Genomic DNA, 21,117 nt, shown 5'->3' with positions numbered 1-21,117 from the left:
GAGAGTCTCAAGCACTGAAAGCCAGTATTTGCATTGAGCGAGTGTCCTTTCAAAGGGTAGTCATTGTTCTTCTGTAGGGAATGTGCAACCAATTTGAACTCCGCAGTCTCCTGCAAACAACAACGAAACGAGGATCAAAGTTTATCTGTTTGATTTTTGACTCTGAGTCCAGCAACAACTCGAATTTACAGTTCCCATTCACCTGTTAACATTGTTTCTGGCTTCTCTCCCACCCCACTGCAGGGCAATACCCTGGGAGCAAACCACTGAGCTCAAGGGCACTTGGGGACAGGGAACAAAACTCGTCAGTGAGATTCACATCCCAAGAACGAATAAAAATTGAAACTGTATTCCAGTTGGGGCCAGTTAGTCTGGAAAAAGAGGTCAAAAAGTTGGGATGTGAGAAAAGGACACCAAGGAACAGAAATCAAATAGAAAGTCAACAGTCTGCAATGTCAATGGACTGAAATAAATTCTATATTCCTTTTAAACATTGTGTCCCTTTTAAAGATTCAGATTTCCTCCCTCTCCAGGGAATATGTAACATTGTCCTTCCTGCTAATGTTCATACAGAGCTAAGGACGTCAGTGAAAATCACTCCGGACGCATTGTAACAATCCTTGACCCAGTTTCATACCGTTTAGACTCCTTTAAATAAAATATCTTGAGTGAAAATACAAATTGTAGTGCAGCGACTAAAATCAGCCCTGAGGTAAAATTGTAATTTATTAGGATCTTGTTATGTTTCTTTTCTTTTGGCATTCCTTTGTCTTTCTGTAATTGGTCTTGTAAACAAGGAGAACAAGTTGCATCTAAATACAAAACAAAGCAATTTTTTTTATTCCCTAGTTATTGTCAGCTGTTAAAATGTATAAACATTTTTTCAAAAGCTTTTTGGGAAAAATGAACCTTGTTGATTTAATTAAATTTAGTGCCTAATAAGCAGTAGTAAAATACGTTTTAGGAAAAGAAACTCTAACATGCATTTTAATTCCATTTTGCACATTTCCTGTTTGAAACTAGCAGCAATTTAACCACTACAAATTTGCAAAGGTTTGTCCTAATGAGTGGATGATTTGTGTAGAAGTTTCATTAACTTTGATTTTATTGTTGTCATATGTAGTAAGATACAGTGAAAAGTGTTGTTTAGTGTGCTATACAGGCAGATTGGATCATACAAAGTATATCAGGGTAACAGAACAGAGTGCAGAGTACATTGTTACAGGTGCAGAGAAGGGGCACAGAGATCAGAATTAACATTTGAGGTCTGTTCAAAAGTCTGATAACAGCGGGGAAGAAGCTATTCTTGAATCTGTTCATACAGGTACTCAAACGATTATACCTTCTCCCTGATAAAAGAGGGTGGAAGAGAATAAACTGCGTAGGAGGGGTCTCTGATTATGTTGGTTGCTTTCCTGAGACAGCAGGTAGTATAGATGGAGTGAATGGATGGAAGACTAGTTTGTGTGATGGACAGGGCTGTGTTCACGACCCTCTAGTTTCTCGTGGTCTTGGGAACTGACATTGCCATGCGGTGATATATCCAGGTGGAATGCTTTCTATGGTGCATCTGTAAAAATTGGTAAGAGTCCTTGTGGGCATATTTCAAATACAGTTATTTGATACTCTCTCTTCTGGAAGAGGAATGATCAATTGCATCCATGCATTTAACTTTCCAAAGCTGAATGGGAGCAGATGTTCGCAGGAAAGGGACGACTTCAAAAATGAGAAAACGAGCGTTCGGAGATATTCCTGTCATGAAAAGGGTGAAAGGAAAGCTGGCAGGTGTAGGGAATGCTGGATGACTGGAGAAATTGAGGTTTTGGTTAAGAAAAAGAAGGAAGCATATGTCGGGTATAGACAGGAGAGATCGAATGAATCCTTAAAGTACAAAGGCAGTAGGAGTATACTTAAGAGGGAAATCAGGAGGGCAAAAAGGGGACGTGAGATAGCTTTGGCAAATAGTTACTGAGAATCCAAAAGGCTTTTATAAATACATTAAGGACAAAAGGTTAACCAGGGAGAGAATAGGGCCCCTCAAAGATCAGCAAGGCGATCTTTGTGTGGAGCCACAGGAGATGGGGGAAACATTAAATGAGTAATTTGCAGCAGTGTTTACTGTGCAGAAGGAGGTGGAAGATATAGAATGTGGGGAAATAATGGTGACATTATGAAAAATGTCCATATTACAGAGGTGGTGGTGCTGGATGCCTTGAAACGCAATAAAGTGGATAAATCCCCAGGACCTGATCAAGTGTACCCTAGAACTCTGTGGGAAGCTAGGGAAGTGATTGCTGGGCCTCTTGCTGAGATATTTGTATCATCGATAGTCACAGGTGAGGTGACGGAAGACTGGAGGTTGGCAAACGTGGTGCCACTGTTTAAGGGCGGTAAAGACAAGCCAGGGAACTATAGACTGGTGAGCCTGACCTCGATGGTGGGCAAGTTGTTGGAGGGAATCCTGAGGGACAGGATGTACATGTATTTGGAAAGGCAAAGACTGATTCGGGATAGTCAGCACAGCTTTGTGCGTGGGAAATCATGTCTCACAAATTTGATTGAGTTTTTTGAGAAAGTAACAAAGAGGATTGATCAGGGCAAAGCAGTAGACGTGATCTATATGGACTTCAGTAAAGCGTTTGACAAGTTCCTCATGGGAGACTGGTGAGCTAGGTAAGCTCTCTCAGAATACAGGGAGAACTAGCCATTTGGATACAGAACTGGCTCGAAGGTAGAAGACAGAGGGTGGTGGTGGAGGGTTGCTTTTCAGACTGGAGGCCTGTGACCAGTGGAGTGCCACAAGGATTGCTGCTGGGTCTGCTGCTTTTCATTGTTCTATAAATTATTTGGATGTGAACATGAGAGGTATAGTTAGTAAGTTTGCAGATGACACCAAAATTGGAGGTGTAGTTGACAGCGAAGAGGGTTACCTCCGATTACAACAGGATCTTGATCAGATGGGCCAATGGGCTGAGCAGCGGCAGATGGAGTTTAATTTAGATAAACATGAAATGCCGCATTTTGGAAAAGCAATTCAGAGCAAGATTTATGTACTGGCAAGTGTGGCTGAACAAAGAGACCTTGGAGTGCAGGTTCATAGTTCCTTGAAATTAGAGTCACGGGTAGATAGGATAGTGAAGGCGGCGTTTGGTGTGCTTTGCTTGCATGCATTTTTTTATCTCCTTCCTATCAGAAGGATATTGTGAAACTTGAAAGGGTTCAGAAAAGATGTACAAGGATGTTACCAGGGTTGGAGGATTTGAGCTACAGGGAGAGGTTGAACAGGCTGGGGCTGTTTCTCCTGGAGCGTCGGAGGCTGAGGGGGTGACCTTATAGAGGTTTATAAAATCATGAGGGGCATGGATAGGGTGAGTAGATGAGGTATTTTACCTGAGGTGGGATAGTCCAGAACTAAAGGGCCTAAGTTTAAGGTGAGAGGGGAAAGATATAAAAGAGACCGAAGGGACAACTTTTTCACACACAGGGTGGTGCTTGTATGGAATGAGGAAGTGGTGGAGGCTGGTACAATTGCGACATTTAAAAGGCATCTGGATGGGTATATGAATAGGAAGGGTTTGGAGGGATATGGGCCCAGTGCTAGCAAATGGGACCAAGTTAGGTTAGGATATCTGATCGGCATGGATGCGTTGGACTGAAGGGTCTGTTTCCGTGCTGTACATCTGTGACTCTAAGTCTCCATTTAAAAAATGCAGCAGTGGTTGCTAGGGGTAATAATCAATGATTGACAGATATATGAACCATGTGGATTTCCTATCGCCTCAGTTTAAGGTGGAGCTTAATCTTGCCTCTTCCTCGAGCACAAGCGAAAGTGCTACAGAGAAATGAATATTAATTTGCAGATTTTAAAAAAATACTGTGCAACTTTAGTGGTCCCTTCCTTTGCAGACTGTGGTAAGTCTTTGTGGAATCACCAATTAGTTTATACACTGCTTTTAATTGAAACAAATAATTTGGTCACTTTTAGATATTTGTAAAAATTTCAGACACATGGTTTGGAGCAGGAGGACCCAAACATATGCCTCTGGCTCAGAGGGAACGCTGGATGTGAATGACCCAGCACAGTAAAGGAAATGAGGCCACATAGTTGGAGAGGCTGGAGTTTTATTATCGGAATCATCCAGAAGATAATCATCCATGAAACTACCTTGCTGATCATTATACAGAGGGATTGAATATAGGGCAGAGAGGCATTTTGATCATACTTTTCAACATTGAGCTGGCTGGATAGAGTAAATCGGGAGTAGCTGTCCCCACTCATAAAAAGAAATTTAAAGTGATGTGCAAAAGAAGCAAGGATGTGATTCTAGAGAAGATTTGTGGCTCAGGTTGTGGATCAAGTTGTAAGTTTGCTCGCTAAGCTGGGAAATTTGTTCTCAGATGTTTTGTCACCATGCTAGGTAACATCATCAGTAAGCCTCCAATTAAGCACTGGTGCTGTCTGCTTGCTATTTGTGTCTTGGCCTGTTGTGGGTAATATCACTTCCAGTTCTTTTTCTGAGAGATTGATTTGGACCCCATTTACCAATGTGTTTGTTGATGGAGTTCCCGTTTGAATGCCAGGCCTCTAGTAATTCCCATGCATGTCTTTGTTTGGCCTGTTCTAGGATGGATATATTGTCCCAGTCGACCTGGTGTCCCTCTTTGTTGTGTGTGTGGAGACTAGTGATAGTTGGAGAAAGTGAGGACTGCAGATGCTAGAGAATCAGAGCTGAAAATGTGTTGCTGGAAAAGCACAGCAGGTCAGGCAGCATCCAAGGAGCAGGAGAATAGACGTTTCGGGCATGATTCCTGAAGAAGGGCTCAAGCCTGAAACTTCGATTCTCCTGCTCCTTGGATGCTGCCTGACCTGCGCTTTTCCAGCAACACATTTTCAGTACTAATGATAGTTGGTGATGTCTTTTGGTGGCTAGTTGGTGCCAGCCCCATGCAGTCCCTGTCCTGGGAGGGTTTGATGGCGGACAGTGCAGAGGGAGTTTTACTCTGCACAGAACCAGTGCTTCATCGAAGGCTCATTGATGTTGTTACCTAGCATGGTGACTAAATGTCTGAGAACAAATCTACCAGCTCAGCGAGCAAACTTGCAACCAGAAGCAAGAATGACATGTGAAGTTTTTTTTCACACTGAGTAGTTAGGGTCTGGAGTGCACTAAAAGGAGAATCGACGTTTCGGGCATAAGCCCTTCTTCAGAAAGGGCTTCCTGAAGAAGGGCTTATGCCCGAAACGTCGATTCTCCTGTTTCTTGGATGCTGCCTGACCTGCTGCGCTTTTCCAGCGACACATTTTCAGCTCTGATCTCCAGCATCTGCAGCCCTCACTTTCTCCTCTGGAGTGCACTGCCTGGAAATGGGATGGAGGTAGGTTCACTTGAGCCCTTCATTGGGTAGTGATCTGGATGGAAGTAGTGTGTAAGGATATGGGGAAAATGCAGGAGACTGGCCCCAGGTGGTGATGCCTGTTTGAAGAGCCAGTACAAGTACAATAGGCTGAATGGCCTTCTCATGTGAGATAAGACTTTGATTCTGTGACAATGATTTAAGGATGAATAATGGTTCTGAGAATTCCACTGATCATCTTCAGAATGCCCCTCAGAGGGGTGCCCTTTCTATTTACACCTGCATGGCTTCAGTTTAATATCTCACCCAGAAGACGACACCCCTGACAGTCCAGCTCCTAGCAATTGAATAGGAGGAAATCTTTCAGCTAGATCATAGCTGATCTGAATCTCATAACCTTTTACTGTTTTAATAAACTCATGTTGAGCTAAGAAACACGCAATATGTGAAGTATCAATTGTTCTCCTCAAATACACCCAGGACAGGGATAGCATGTAGTACAGACTAAAGCTCCCTCTGCACTGTCCCCTACCAAACAGTTCCAGGGCAGGGACAACACAGAGTTAGGCACCGGTTAAAGCTCCCTCTACTCTTTTAAATTGAAAATAAAGTTTTCTCTACACTATCCCACGAGACAGTCCCAGGACAGGTTGAGCACTGATTAGATACGGAGTAAATTTCTTAATAACATCACAACCACAGTGCCTCCAGGCGCATGTATGTGCACTGTCTGATATTGAAATATCCCAATCAGCTTCAGATAGTTAATATGTATAAACAATAGTTACTAAGCCAGGTAAGGAGTAATTTCACGTGAGAGAAAAGTGTCACCAAAGATTAGGAGGAGAGTGTTGGCAGAGCTTTGGGGGAGCAGGGTGGTTTCAAAGCCCAGGCTTCAGAAAGCATGGCTACCAATTGTAGATGTAGATTCTTTAATGCAGAAGGCAGTGCCTCTGACAATCCAGCAGTGCCACAGTTTGCACCCGAGAGTCGTTTAAGTCCCGGACTGTGAGCTCCGGGCATTCGGCATCTAACCCTGGAACAAGCATTGCCAGTTAAAGCTGTGTACCTCATGTTGAGGCAGTGAGCAGATGCCTCACAGTCAGTGTTTCTGCTTTTAGACAGAAAGTGGTTTGAGACATAAGTCGGAGTAGCACAGGAACCCATCTCACCAATAAAACAGAATCGAAAAGGGGTGTCAGTGAAAATTTATACAACTGAATTGAAATCAGTCTTACAATGTCTTGCCATAGTTTAATCTCGCTCCTTTCTCCCCATTCAGTTAAAATTACAAACCATGTTCTCTTTGCAGCAATGACTTGGTGCCCCTCACTCCGCACTATCTTTGTACGGTGTGATCTGCCTGTACTGCATACAAAACAAAACTTTTCACTTTACCTGGATACATATGACAATAAATCAAATCAATAACCATTCACATAGACTGCTGACTTGATATAATTGCTATTGCTTGTTGGGTCTTGCAAAGAATCTTGTTTACGAGTTTCTGGGCTGTAGCTGTGTGCAGAATGTACAGGTGTTAGAGCAGGAATCTGTAACTGGACTGACCAAAACATCTCCACCCAGAAGGTATCGGATTCACTGGCACAATGATTAATCTCCTGGGTATTCTCGTTTGGGGGTCTCTCTTTGAATGACTACATCTTCGAGCACATGAGTGACACCATCTATCTACACTGCCCTCACTCGCGCTCTCTTTTCTCTGTTTATCTTTCATTCTATGCTTCCTCCTACACTGACTACACTACCTGACTGCCTGCCTTCCTGCATTCAGAGGACTGTGGTCAGTTCTGGTCACAGTATTGCATGAAGGACAGAAGCACTGGAGAAGGGACGCAGTTGATTAGAGTGGTAACAGGACTCATCGAGAAAGATTGAACAGCCTCGGGCTGTTTTCTCTGGAAGGCAGAGGTAATCCAATAGAGATCTCTCAGATCACAAAAGAGTTAGACAAAACTAAAACTTAGTCTCATAAATAAAGACAGTCACTAAGAATAAATCCAGCTGAAAATTCAGAAGATGAGCTCTCTTAAGACCGTAAGAAATAGGAACAGCAGTATACCATTCAGCCCTTCAAACCTGCTCCACCATTTTGTAGCTGATCTGACATTCCTCACATCCACTTTCCTGCTCTTTCCCCATAACATTTGATTCCCCGACTGATCAAGAATCTCTCTATCTCAGCCTTAAATATCCACAAGGACTCTGCCCCCACAGCTCTCTGCAGCAAAGAATTCCAAAGATTCTCCACCTTCTGGGAGAATAGATTCCTCCTCATCTCAGCCTTAAATTGCTAGCCCTTTTATTTTGAGACAATGCTGTCTGGTCCCAGACTCTCCCATGAGGGGAGGCGCCTTGGGATCCCTGAAGAATCCCAAATGTTACTTGCACCCCCCAATGTCTCTCAACCTTAGCTGGGGAGTGCTGAGAACATGGAACACTGTCCCACAGGGAGTGGTTCAGGTGAATGATATCAATACGTTAAAGATAAGCTGGAGAAACATGTGTGTGGGGGGGAAAGAGAGAGAGAAGAATAGGCTGAGGCTGGGAGGAGTCATGCTTGACACAAAAACATCAGGCTCTAACAAATGGGTAGAGTGACCTGATCCCTGTGGTATACTTTCTGAATGTTTGCTTCCTGACTCATGATGATCCTGAAGAACAGAATGAACTGCTGCATTGCTGTGTAAACACACTGCAGTAAATGTCTCAGACTGACACTGCTTTCAAAACATCCCAGTTACAGTTCGACAGCTGAGTTCCTATAAATGTTACTCAGTCACAGCTTCTGCTTCCAATAACCCTGGAACAGCTTTAAACTTGAGATAAAATGAGGGATGGTGCGCTAATGTGACAGTCAGGCTTGGATTTAGAAGTGGAATTAGATTTAATTGCTATGTGTACTCTCAAGTACAGGAATACATGAATACAGTGACAAGTGTACAAAATTGCCATTCTCTGGCAACATCTTAATTACAAAATCAGAATTTCTTCCCTTTTATAAAAACAAAACAGCAAAAAATAATTAGTCAAGAGGTAAAGGAACAAACAAAAACAAAGTGCTGAAGAAACTCAGGAGGTCTGGCAGCATCTGTGGAAAGAGAAAGTTAATGTATTAAGTCTGGTGACCCTTTGTCTGAACTGATGGTAGATGGGAAAAGATGGTATTAATGCAGATGGATGGGGGAGGGGGGGCAGAAATGGGGGGAAAGGAGAGTGGATAGGTGGAGACAGGACCCAGAGAGAGCAAGAGAAAACAGGCAGGTAGGCAAAGGGATTTGTGTTGTAAGGTTTATAGTCCAGAATAAGGGCAAAAGTCCTAAATGTAGACTCTGTCCAATTAGGAATGACATTTGGAACTTTTTTAACATGAAAAGTGAATGTCCACAGCTCCTTCCCTCCTCCATAACTGCCCACACAGGGAACAGAGACATGATGACATTCATAGAATCCCTATGGTGTGGAAGCAGGCCATTCAACCCAACAAGTCCACACCAGTTACAAAGCACCAGCCAGGAGTGTGATGGAATACTCCCCACTTGGTTGAGTGCAGTTCCACTAACACTCAAGGAGCTTGACACCATCCAGGACAAAGCAGCCCCTTGATAGGTACATTATCTGGCATCTTCAATGTTCACTTCCTCCACAACAAGTAGCAGTAATCTGTACCATCCACAAGATGCAGAAATTCATCCAGGCTTCTTTAACAGCACCTTCCAAACACTTGACTACCCTGTTTTTACCATTTCGCCCATGGAGCCTGCTCTGCCATTCATTAAGATCATGGCTGATCTATCCATTGTCTCAGCTCCTCCTCCCTGCATTATCCCCATAGCCCTTCATTCCCCTACCATTCTTTGAGGGGAGTTAATCTCTAATTCTTTACTGCAAAGGGCTGAGATAGACACAGACAGAGTGAATCAGGGAAAGAGCAGAAAAATTGGACTGAGTTTGATCAGGGCAGACTCTCCAGGCTGAATAACCAGCTGAAAAGCCTACATCTAATGGTGATTATCTTGTGTGATTTTTAACTTTGTACACCCCAGTCCAACACCGGCATCTCCAAATCATGACTACATCTAATGGTGTTTATTTTGGAATATTTTCATGTGGTTCAGTGTCCTGCTTTTCTTTGTTTGAGAATGCTCCGGTGAAGCGCCTTGAACTGTCAAAATTAGCCTTTTAGAGGCAAGTTGTTGTTAGAAATCCTATATAAATATCGAATGTTCTGTTTTTAAAAACTTCAGGAATATACAATCCGTCGCCAGCAGATGGCAGCGGTGCTTAATCTGTTGAAAACCTTTCACTCGCCCTGAGTTTGGAAAGTTCACAGAGATTTTAATTTATTTAGGGTCCCATCTTCCATAGCCAGAACCCAACCGTCAGCTACAATGAAGTATCTTGAAATGCAGTCACTTTGTCCTGTCGGGTTCCCTGTAAGTGGACATTCATTGTGTGCACAGCAAGATCCCACAATTTTTCAACAGTCGTTTGGGACTGTTCTGTGTAGTTTAAGTTGGCTGCTTTACTGAGGAATGGAATTCCCCTCTCCTCCTCACTGATCCCCATTGTGTCTGAGAACCATTCTGAAGACACATTTCAAAATTCTAAAGATCACTGGGAGAAAACTTATTTTTTCCCTTTTGCAAGGCACCTTATTTCCTGATTCTAGTGACTTGAAACGCTGACATTTGAAAGTAATTTAATTTTAATAAAGCTGCTTTGTAAATGTCTTGTTCTGACTTTATTTTTGAAAATTCGATCCGACCGAGGAGCAGAGAAATCAGCTCCGGAGAAACTTGGCAGATATAGAAATGCAAAACTTGCAGGGTTTTGTATATTTTTTTTAAAATAAGTTGCGTAACCTGACTTGTTGATGCTCAAGAACAGCCAACTTGCAAGCAAAAATATTAGTTGAAAAACATTTGCTCCTGCCTTTCAAATAACATTGACATTGAGTTGAAACCACGAGATAAATTATTTCAATATGTTTGAAATCGATTTATTTTTAGGGAGCTTTGTGTTTGAGGTTGACAAAAGGAGCAAAAAAAAGTTTGAACTCGTCCAAAAGTTTGCAAACTTTTCCTCGAAGTTGTTTATTTGGCTTTGGGGCACGGTTTTTTTTTATTTGAACGGCTCCTTGTTGTTTTCCTGCTGCCTGGAATCTCTCGTGATGTTTTCCTTCCAATCGGCGAAGAGATTTATGCCTTTGCAGCGATGCCCGAACTCGAACTGCGTCGCCTTTACCCCCCCTCCTGCTTCACTTTGAGAAAAACAAGCAAGAGCGCCGCGCCCGGGGGCGGGGCCTGGGGACCGAGGCTGTCAATCAAAGGCCAACGCCCGCCCCCAGGCCTTGCAGCCATTGGCCGGTGGCGTGGACGACCTCCCTAGCCATTGGCCGGCGCACCTGCCAGTCAGCCTTCCCCGCCCTCTCCAGGGACTCGGCTGCCTATTTAAAGGGGCAGGCGCACAGCAGCTGGAGTGCAAAGGCTGCTCTTTGTTGTATGAGTTGTTTTCCGAGTGCAAAAGACTTCCGTTGCAAAAGAGGAGGAAAAAAAAGAGATGATTTTGGATAAGTTGAAGAGGTTTTCAATGGTGCTGGACAACCCAGACCCCAGCTCGGTGCCAGTTTATAGCACTGGGGATGAGGTGTCCGGCAAAGTTATCCTGGAGCTGACTGCAGCAATGAAGGTCGAATCCCTCAAGCTGCACGCAGAGGGCTGTGCGAAAGTGCATTGGACTGAGTCGAGGAGTGCTGGCTCTAGCACTGCTTACACCCAGAACTACAGCGATCAAGTGGAATATTACAACAAGAGGATGAACCTGCTCCAACTAGGTGAGTGCCCTATTGCCCCATGTGAACTGACACCCTGCTTTAGAGTGGGAGTGATTAGGACTGGCTCTGATTCGAAGCTGTTTTCAAAGAGTCTCTACAAGCACGATTGGCCGAATGGTCTACTGTAGTACTGTTCCTTTCCATAATCTGAAGTTTAGAGGCAATGGCTGGGACAGTTGGCACAATGAGGGTTCAGACGATCCTCTGGAAACCAGGGTAGTGATGGCTAACCTGTACTTATTGTTTCATTGCCAGAGCAGTACAATGGTCCCCTGACATTGAGCTTCTGACTCCTGGGAGTTCTGGCTATAGTGTAGTGCAGTTAAATAAAACTTTCTCTGAAATCAGAAAGTAAGTTTAGTTTCATTTTGACTAGATTATGAAACTGTCCTTTTAAAGATGGTGTATGTGTTTTGTCACGCAACCCTGTGTGTTATTCATTGTATGTTCCTTCACTGGGACATTTATTGCCCAGTATCTGTAATTGGGGAAACCGAATTGTGGTGATTATGAAATGCTGAGTCTCAGAATTTCACTGGGAGCTTGAATTCTGCAGATTTTGTGTTTCTTCACTGGACTCTTGCTGGAATGGAGTGGGGGTGGATTTTTTATTGTTTAAACATTTTTTTATATACTAAGGCCAGTCACTTTGCTTAGCATTGTTAGTCAAACATTGCCTGTAAAATCTGCAGCAACAACATTTTAGCTGGTCCTGTTTCAGCTGCATTTGTTTCACTGTCCTTGCACTTGCTCATAAAACCCATTTAATAGGATCACTGCTGACCAGATACTCTTCGTGCCCATTTTCCTGCCTTTTTCCAGTAACCCTGGGTTCCTCTCGTCGGAGCTCAGCACCTATCCACAGTTGAACAGAGAGGTGAGCAGTATAAATAGCTAAAGGAGTGCAAATTGTACATTTAAGGAGCTGTCAAAGATCTTTTAAGTAAAATGGCGGAGTGCAAAACCAGGCAGCATATTTTTAAGGTGAGAGGAGGAAGATTTAAAAAGGACAGGGACATTCTTTTTTTTACAGTGTGTGGTTAGTGTGTGAAACTGCCAGAGGAAGTGGTGGGTGTAGGTACAGTTAAAATGTTTAAAAGACGTTTGGATAAGTACATGAATAGGAAACGTTTAAAGGGATATGGGCCACAAGCAGGCAGGTGGGACTAGTTTAGTTTGGGAAAGTGGTCAGGATGGACTGGTTGGACTGAAGGTTTATTTCTATGTGGTATGACTCGATAAAAGAAATATAATGAAATACCCATGAAATGTATTTCTCTGCTGTTGACCTTGAAATGTTAACTCATTGTTTTGAGCAACTAGGCAAAAGTGAGGACTGCAGATGCTGGAAACCAAAGTTTAGATTAGCGTGGTGCTGGAAAAGCACAGCAGATCAGGCAGCATCCGAGGAGCAGGAAAATCGACGTTTCGGGCCTGCCCGAAACGTCAATTTTCCTGCTTCTCGGATGCTGCCTGACCCGCTGTGCTTTTCCAGCACCACGCTAATCTAAACCAAAATTCATTGTCTTGAGTCCACTCAAACTAAAATTTAGGAACCCAGAGTGAGGCTATTTTCCCCAGGTTTCACCATAGCATTATTTTCTTGTTAACCTGTTGCGAGGGGGAGGAAAGGGGAACAAGACAAGAGGAGAAACTGGAAACATTCAGCTGGTCACACCGTAACAGCAGGTAAAGGAAAGTGTCAGCATTTCATATTTCACTCTGCTTCAGTTCAGCAGAAAGCGCTGAGTGAGCAACTGGGAAAGAGAACTACAGACTCACTTGTACGCACATACATGCACAAATATAAAAGTAATGATTATGGACTGTCAGTCTCCCAACCCATAAGGACATTGTGGCAGTTAATTGTAACATTAGCTTAATTGTTTCAAATCTGTTTACTCGCCTACAAAATAACACATTTATAACATGATAATAATCATTTTCTCTGTTTTGCCTAGTTTGCTTTATAGCTTAAAGAAACTGATAAACTAACCCATGAATTTAGATAGAAACTAGACCATCATCCTGGGCTCCAATGATCTGTAGGTTGGGGTAATCTGGATGATGAGGAAGGTGAACTGTTTGTCTGTATATATTGAGCAACATGTAAGGACATGTCTCTGGCTGCCCAGGGGTTTTTTTTATATCAGTTTCACAATTAGTTATTGTGTAAACTCTGAAGGGCAATATTTTTTAAAACTTATTTTGTTTGTCCCTTGCCTCAGCTGATTTTATCATACAGTAGGTCTGTGATTTAACACTTTCTCTTATGCATTGTGGTTGATGTTGATAGTAACTGACCTGTCCCCTCCATCCCACTCTCTCTCTCCAGCATTGTCCAGACTATGGTAAACCAATCCATTGCAGAAAGTAACTTCTTGACTAGGATCTTACTGATCTAGGACAGTCCATCATAGAGTGCTTACAAATTCACAAAACCTGCCCCACATCAATTCCCCTGCCCACAGACACACACACAGACGTGTCACAAAACTCTTGCGGCTAATCCATTCCCCTCTGTTGCTGCTAACCTCCCTATCCTGGTGGTGTCTGTAAAGACGGTTACCGCTGGTGCCTGTGTCTCTCCAAATGTTAACCTGAGAATCCTTGTGCTGTTTCGCACTGGCCTCCTGAGGAAGATGCAGAGGTACAAAAACAATGATGTCATCTCCTGGCCAGACTGGTAATCAACCTGTGAATCCTTCCCATTGCTTCACTCTTGGGGGAGGGGGGGGGGGGGGTAACAGAGCACAGCAAAGTGAAAACAAACAGATGACATCATATGCATCACGCATCCCTAAACTCTTCAGACCCTAGAGTTGAATGGGAATGAGGAAATTCCACTGGGGGCTGTTCCACCTGTTCTGACACCAGACACCTCCCCAGTGATTGATTGAAGGAACTCAGTTGGCTTCAGGTTGTGGGGATTTGTGATGAAAGGGGGAAGAAGTTAGTAGTGATTATGAGTAATCTATTAACTTAATCCTGAGCACTACATAGAAACAGAAGATGGCCATTCAGCCCCTCAAGCTTGACCATGGCTGGTCTGTACCTTCACTCCATTGATCTACCTTGGTCACATTAATCTTGGCAAACTTGCTCAGTAAAACCCATCAATTCTGAAACTTTTCATTGACCACTAGCTTCACCAGTGTTTTGTGGGGGGAAAGAGTTCTAGATTTACAGTTGTCTTTATCATGAAGTCTTCCTTTCATCACTCCTGAGCAATTTTCACGTTCTGCCTCTTCTCTCACTCCCACTGGAGGTAACCTCACTCACCCATCATCTACAACACACTGAACGACAGCGGGATCACTAACTTTGGTGCCTCAGAGTAGCAGGGTTAAAACTACAATCCCAGTTTACATGCTGTCAAGGAACCCTCGATGCTCCTCAAAGCAATTTCACCCCTTTATCTTCTCTCCGAAACTCTCTTCAATGTTGAAGCCAACATTTTTATTAATTCCAGCCATGGTTAAATTCATTTCTTCCTTTGGTCCATGTTCAGACTTCCAGAACCCAAACTGTGGAAGTTGCCTAACCACTGCTCCTTGATTCCCATCACCTTCCATAAAGCTCCTTTTATAGCATGGTATCCTTCAACTGTTTCCTTGATTGAAGGTGATAAACACCTTGTGTGATTTGAAACCAACTTCTTGCTTGTTTGTGCCGTTGACATTTGAGAAGCAGCCCATCGGCTATTCCCAGCAATTGCTTGGTCCACTACAGTCCAGCACTAATTACTGTCACACCAATGACCTTCAAACCCTGCGGGATGTGGGTGGTTAACCAACCCACCAAGGAGACTGTCTTAAGGTCAGTACCTTACTAGAAGAGAAACAAAATAGTCATTGACCCATTGCTGGTGGGACCCACCTTATTACAGTATTTCTCGTGTAAGGTGTGGATTGAACTTTGAAGTGGAGGTTTGAAAAGTTGGCACCTGGCGTAGTTAGAGTTCAAACATTTCTACTAATTGCATCAGCTGTGTTGTTAATTTGAATGGATATTGTTGGTGCAATCAAATTCCATCACTGTGAACAGGCATGTTTCTTTCCCAAAATCCCCACTATTCCAACTGGGAAAGATGGGATAGGGTTTGAGCAGCAGGGGAGAATGGGGGATTGGGGGAGTGGTTAGGCCACAGAGTAATGGCATATGTTTTTATACGACTCAGTGATCAGATTAAATTTCGATTAAGTTGGGCAGCTGGCGGTTTTACCTAGTTACATAAGGCAATGTGTATTCTCATTTCCTTCTCCCTTTGGTGATGATACTTGGACAAAAACATCTATTTGAAGTAGTGGGTTCCATTTGAGACTCTGGGATATATAGCTGTTTCACAACCTCCTCAAGCGTTTCATAACCAGTAAAACATTTCCCTGAAGTCCCTGTTGTCATGCAGGAAGTGCAACTACCAATTAGCTCACAGCAAGCTCTGCAAACAGCAATGTGCTAAAAATCTGCCATTCTGTATTGGTGATTGGTGTCAAATATTGGTTAGGATGCTGGAGAAAATCTCTCTCAATGGTTTTTCCAGAAAGTTCCATGGGATCCATCTCAGAGTAGGGAAGTGACCTCTGCTTATATTTCATCCAAACAAAACCAGCTTCAGCAGCGCAGCATTCCCACTGTTCTGCACTGGGGCTGTTTGAGCCCACAACCTTTGAGGGGAGAAGTTTACTCATGAGTGTGAATTTGTATGTCTGTCTCTCTCCCCCCTTGGACAAGGTGGTTTCAGCTCAGTTAGTCTGTGTAATAGTGTGCGATGTGCCCTTTTAGTTATTTTTCAAGCTGTCTTTCATCAGTAACTTTATTCCACAAGCGCTCAAACCAACTAACCAGGTGGTGATATGGAGGAGTGTGAGCCATTGTTTTTGATGGACTGTCTCTTCCTTTTCAGATAACGGGGACATCACCCTTCTCCCTGCTGGTCGCCATGAGTTTCCCTTCAGCTTCCAACTCCCTGAAGAGTAAGTACCTTGATTCTTCACACATGTAAAGAGTATATATCCTGGGACAATTGCTTCTTTGTAGAGCCTGTCTATAGATCCCTAGACTGGAGTCACTAATGTAGATTAAAGCCTTCTCCAAGAAGGCCTAGGATGGAACCTTGTCTTATTCCATTCATTGGATCCTATCAGATTTCATTATTGACTTCTGGGTTAATAAAGTGTGATTTGACGACACTAAAAGCCCACAATAAGTTCAAACGTTGTTCAGAAAAAAATCTGAGTTGAGTCCAAAATTAGCTGTTCAAATTTGAATTGGTCCTACAAACTTGTGGATTGATGGTGGAAGTGAGTTGCGTGGGTCCTCAAGAGAAAACAGAAAGTGGCTTACAAAAATGCTGGAAAATGAGATTAGAGCGGAGAGGATGTTTAATGACCAGCGTGGGTGTGATAGGCTGAAGGGCATCTTTCCGTGCTGTAAAAACTCTGTCTATGGCTCTCCGATGCAGTGATGGTGAGGATGAGTAGAAATGTGAATGTGAACTGTAGCAGGAGCAGCATGCAAAAAAGTTGACGCAACCATTGTAAGAAGCAAGCACTGCTCAGGAGAAAGGGTTTCTGTTTGTAATCCTTCAGCTGGTGCTAACGTGCAGCTTTTGTTATTTCCCATCGTGTAGGAACCTGGTGACTTCCTTTGAGGGGAAGCATGGCAGTGTACGCTACTGGGTTAAAGTCAAACTTCACCGTCCTTGGGCCACCGTGAAGAAAATCAAGCGGGAGTTCACAGTTATTGAGCCCATTGACATCAACACACCATCATTACTGGTAAGAGTACCATCACCATTGGAGATTGGGAGTCCAGCCCACTGTGCCTATCTTGTCCTTATCCCAAGGAATACAAAAGGGGAAGGAAGTGATGCTAGTTAGAGGTCAGTATATACTCCATTTGGAGTAACCCAACAGTGATGGACAGCTCATGATGACCATCCTTCCTACTGCAAGGGAGGGTAGGAAAGAAATCTCTGCATGTTGCTGAGATCCCATTGAAGTAATGAAAGTTAACTGGCCCAATTCTGGAAAGGCAGATTCTGCCCCATGCACCACACAGGACAATACCCTTCCTTCTGGAGTGGATACATCACGGATTTTCCCAAATCACTCTGACTCACCCAGGGTCCTCCTGCAGCACCTTCTGACCCCATGACCACTTCCATCCCCCATGACAAGGGCAACAGATACATGGGGAAACCATCACCTCCAAATTCCCCTCCAAACCACTTGCCATTCAGACTTGGAAATCGATCGCCATTTCTTCAGTGTCAAAATCCTGGAATTCCCTCCCTTCGGATATTGTGGGCATCCCTGTCACCACCACCTGCAGGGCTATTTGGGATGTGCAATAAATGCTGGTCTGACCAGCAATGCCCACATCCCATGAATGAATTAAAAAGATAGATAGTCTGGGCTAAAAGGGTTAAATAAGTTGTTAGACACATACTTCCCTTGAGTGACTGATGGAGTCCTCTGTTGGTTTGGTTCACAGTCTGGATTGACAGACAGAGTGGCCTTGTTGTATTTTCTATTCCTTAAGGTTCTTACCTTTCCTCCCACTAGGCTCCCCAAGCTGGCACAAAGGAGAAGTTGGCTCGGGTCTGGTACTGTAACCTAGGTCATGTGTCACTGACCGCAAAGATTGACCGGAAAGGCTACACACCAGGTAACAGGATTTTCATAGGCATCCTCGCTCAATAAAGACAGTATTTTATATCGTACCTTTCCTGACCTCTGGCAAGTCTCAGTTGATTAGGTGGTTTTGAAGTGTGGTCAGTATTGTAATGCAGGGAGCACCGCATCGAATTTGGATTTGTACAAACCAAGAGACCACGTACAGATTGTAATCTCAATGAATTCGCAATGATTTTTGTTTCAAAAATAAATAGCGGCCAGAGCACTAGGAAGGAGCTGTCTACTTTATTCCAAAATAGTTGCCTTTGATCTTTTACATCCAGCTCTGATTTAGCCGAATGGTTTCAGAGTTTAATAACGAGATGTTTAAAATAACAAAGGACTTTGTATTGACTTGATGCAGGAAACCATTTTCTTCAGTTGATGGGGGGGGGGGTGGTGGGGGGGCGTGGACCTCAGGGGTCTCGTCTTCAATTTGTTGGCAACTCATTCAGCAGTGGGTACTGTGAGCTTTCGAGACTGAGACTTGAAATGATTGTTGTGTAATAGTATCAAGGTTATGGAGCAGAGGCAACTAAACAGGATTTAGATACATGTCAGCCTTGGTCTGATGGAATGTTTGAGATGCTGAACATCCTTCTACAGTGTCCACTGTGCTGTGGAACTGGTTTTAATAAAAATGGAAAGGTGCAGTGGTGAGTTTGAAGAGCAACAATTTTAGCCTCGGCCACCCCCTCAGGAGGCCAGTGGGGATTGGGGGCAATGCTGGTTTGTATCATCAATTCATTGTTGCACACTGGAGTGACAGAGCACGGTGCTCTATCAGTGGGGCCAGTGTTACACTGAGCTGGGTTAAAACAATGTGGGACTGGTGCTTTGTGACTGTAACCCCCCCCTCCTCTTGTCTCTTCAGGAGAAGTGATCCCCATCTTTGCTGAAGTTGATAACTGCTGTTCCCGCACGGTGACCCCTAAAGCGGCCATCATCCAAATACAGACATTCATCGCTCGGGGCACGATGAAGCAGAAGAGGGCGGTGGTGGCAACGTTGCAAGGCGAGGGTGTGGCCCCCAGAAAGAGGGGGTCGTGGCACGGCCGCCCCCTGAAGATTCCCCCTGTGTCGCCCTCACTCCTGCAGTGCCGCGTGATTCGGGTGGAATACATCCTCCGGGTAAGTTGACCCCCAGGTTAGCCGCTGCTGTCTTGGGGTTGGGGGGGGGAGGTTGAAGGTAGGGCAGGGTCACGGCTGAGAGTATTGGGGATGGGATGGGATGGGATGGGATGGGGGCAGGGTAGTGGGGGGCAAGTCAAAGAGATGGTGGAAAGTGCAGGGAGAACATGTGTGAGAGAGAGAGAGAGAGAGAGACAATGGGGAAATGGTGGTGGGAGTGAACGGAGAGAGAGTGAATGAAAGCCCAAGGGAATGAGGAAGGTTGCATGCAGACGGTAGCATAAGAATCCTTTCTTGACCGAAGCATTTTCTAATTGGACAACTTGTTTTTTGGGACTTTTCAGGTTTATGTCGAGATCCCGGGAACATCCAAACTGTCCCTGGAGTTGCCCCTCGTCATCGGCACGATTCCCCTCCATCCATTTGGCAGCCGTTCGTCCAGCGTTGGAAGTCAGTACAGTATGGAGATAGACTGGCTACGTCTCAGCATCCCCGAGAGACCAGAACGTAAGCAACCCCTCCCACTGCCACCCCCCTCTGTCTGTCTGTACCAGGCCCATAGCAGCAAGACTCTGGGTGTATAACCCTGGCCCATTGCCTCCTGTGTGTTTTATGGTTGCATTGATGAGGCTTGCAATTTTGATTTTAAATTTATCCCTTCACAACACGTGGCCATTTCTGGCTAAGTCATCCCTAATTGCCCTTGAAGGTGGTGGCGAGAGCTGTGTGCTGTAGGTAGACCCACAATTCCATTGGGGAGGGAATTCCAGGCTGTTGACCCAGTGATGATGGGATGTGGGCATCTCTGGCTGGGCCAGCCTTTATTGTCCATTCCTAGTTGCCCCTTGAGAAGGTGGGGGTGAGCTGCAGTCTGTGTGCTGAGAGTTGACGCACAATGCCTTTAGGGAGGGAATTCCAAGATTTTGACCCAGCGACATTGAAGGAACTGGAGTAATATTTTCAAGTCAAGAAGGTGAGTGGCTTGGAGGGGAACTTGCAGGGGGTGTGTTCCCATGTATCTGCTGCCCTTATCCTTTCAGATGGGAGTGGTCATGGGTTGGAAAGTGCTGTTGAAGGGTGTGTATTTTGTAGAGTACGCACTGCTGCTGCTCCTGAGCGATGGAGGTGGAGGGATCAGGTGTTTGAAGATGTAAATGTGGTGCCAGTCAAGTGGGTGCCTTTGACCTGGATGGTGTCAAACATCTTGAGTATCTGAGCTGTACTCAACCAGGCCATGTCCTTCAGCATCGAATGGGTTCGTCGAATGGAATTATTTTTGGGTCATTAAAGGAGAAGATAGGGTAGACAGCGAAACTGAGAACCAATTCCCTCAGCTGGTGGGGGCTAGTCCAGAACAAGATGGGAGTCAGGCTGAGTGAAGGGACAGAAGTTTAAAATACTCGACAGGCTAGTTGGGGGTGAGGGGAGGGGAGCGGAGGTGGTGATGTCAGGAAGCATTCCCCTCCCTCCCAGAAAAAAACCTGTGGTGGCCAGGATGAAGTTGAAAATGACAGAATTGAGGTTGCTGGATTTTTGCAGGGTTGGAGGTTGTGGAACCAAATCAGCAATAATCAAACCAAGTGGGGTTCTGGGCTGGGGGCACCGAGTGGGGGCTACTCTAAAACAGCAGCTGCCCCCATATCACCTTCAAGGTGTCACTCCTAACTTCCATAACACTGCATTGTGCATCTCTTGGTGTCAGACTGAGAGGGCATTGTCTTTAAACACTTACCAAGTTTTACCTTTAGTTAATTACCATCATGACTTTCTACGTATATCCTAATGTTGGTTTCATTGTATTTCAGCACCCCCTGATTATTCGGAGGTGGTTTCTGAGGAACAAGCTGAGCGGACTGACCAAGCACTATCCCTCCCAGAGGATGAAGAAGCCCTCGATCAAGTGCTAGAGCGTCCTTTCTTTGCCTACGTACAGGAGTTCCGCTTTCGACCCCCACCCATTTACTCTGAGGTAAGGTTGTACACATGTAGCCTTTAAAACACCTTACAGCCCAGAAACAGGCCATTCTGTTTTGTACTGTACATGAGCACCCTCTTGACCTCCTTCAACTCCCCCTTCTTATTTCCTTCTGTTTC

At 44.4% G+C, this 21,117-nt stretch overlaps 1 protein-coding gene across 2 annotated transcripts in view; it reads left to right on the top strand.

Moving 5' to 3' along the window:
- Positions 1–21,117, top strand: part of LOC122565475 (arrestin domain-containing protein 2-like) — a 32,707-nt gene that overhangs the window by 8,414 nt on the left and 3,176 nt on the right. The window contains exons 1-7 of one of the 2 annotated variants that reach the window (XM_043721483.1): positions 10,852–11,212; positions 16,119–16,188; positions 16,845–16,992; positions 17,782–17,884; positions 18,767–19,023; positions 19,368–19,530; positions 20,829–20,992. In XM_043721483.1, the coding sequence (XP_043577418.1) occupies positions 10,939–11,212; positions 16,119–16,188; positions 16,845–16,992; positions 17,782–17,884; positions 18,767–19,023; positions 19,368–19,530; positions 20,829–20,992 (1,179 nt within the window). In that variant the 5' untranslated portion in view covers positions 10,852–10,938. Of the gene's footprint in view, positions 1–10,851; positions 11,213–16,118; positions 16,189–16,844; positions 16,993–17,781; positions 17,885–18,766; positions 19,024–19,367; positions 19,531–20,828; positions 20,993–21,117 lie in introns of those variants that run through there. The other variant, XM_043721484.1, reaches the window with a different exon arrangement.

The sequence above is a fragment of the Chiloscyllium plagiosum genome, chromosome 31, assembly GCF_004010195.1.
Source record: "Chiloscyllium plagiosum isolate BGI_BamShark_2017 chromosome 31, ASM401019v2, whole genome shotgun sequence".
Classification (NCBI taxonomy): Eukaryota; Metazoa; Chordata; class Chondrichthyes; order Orectolobiformes; family Hemiscylliidae; genus Chiloscyllium; species Chiloscyllium plagiosum.
Note: the sequence above shows the minus strand (reverse complement) of the source record. Positions and strands in the feature narration are given on the sequence as shown.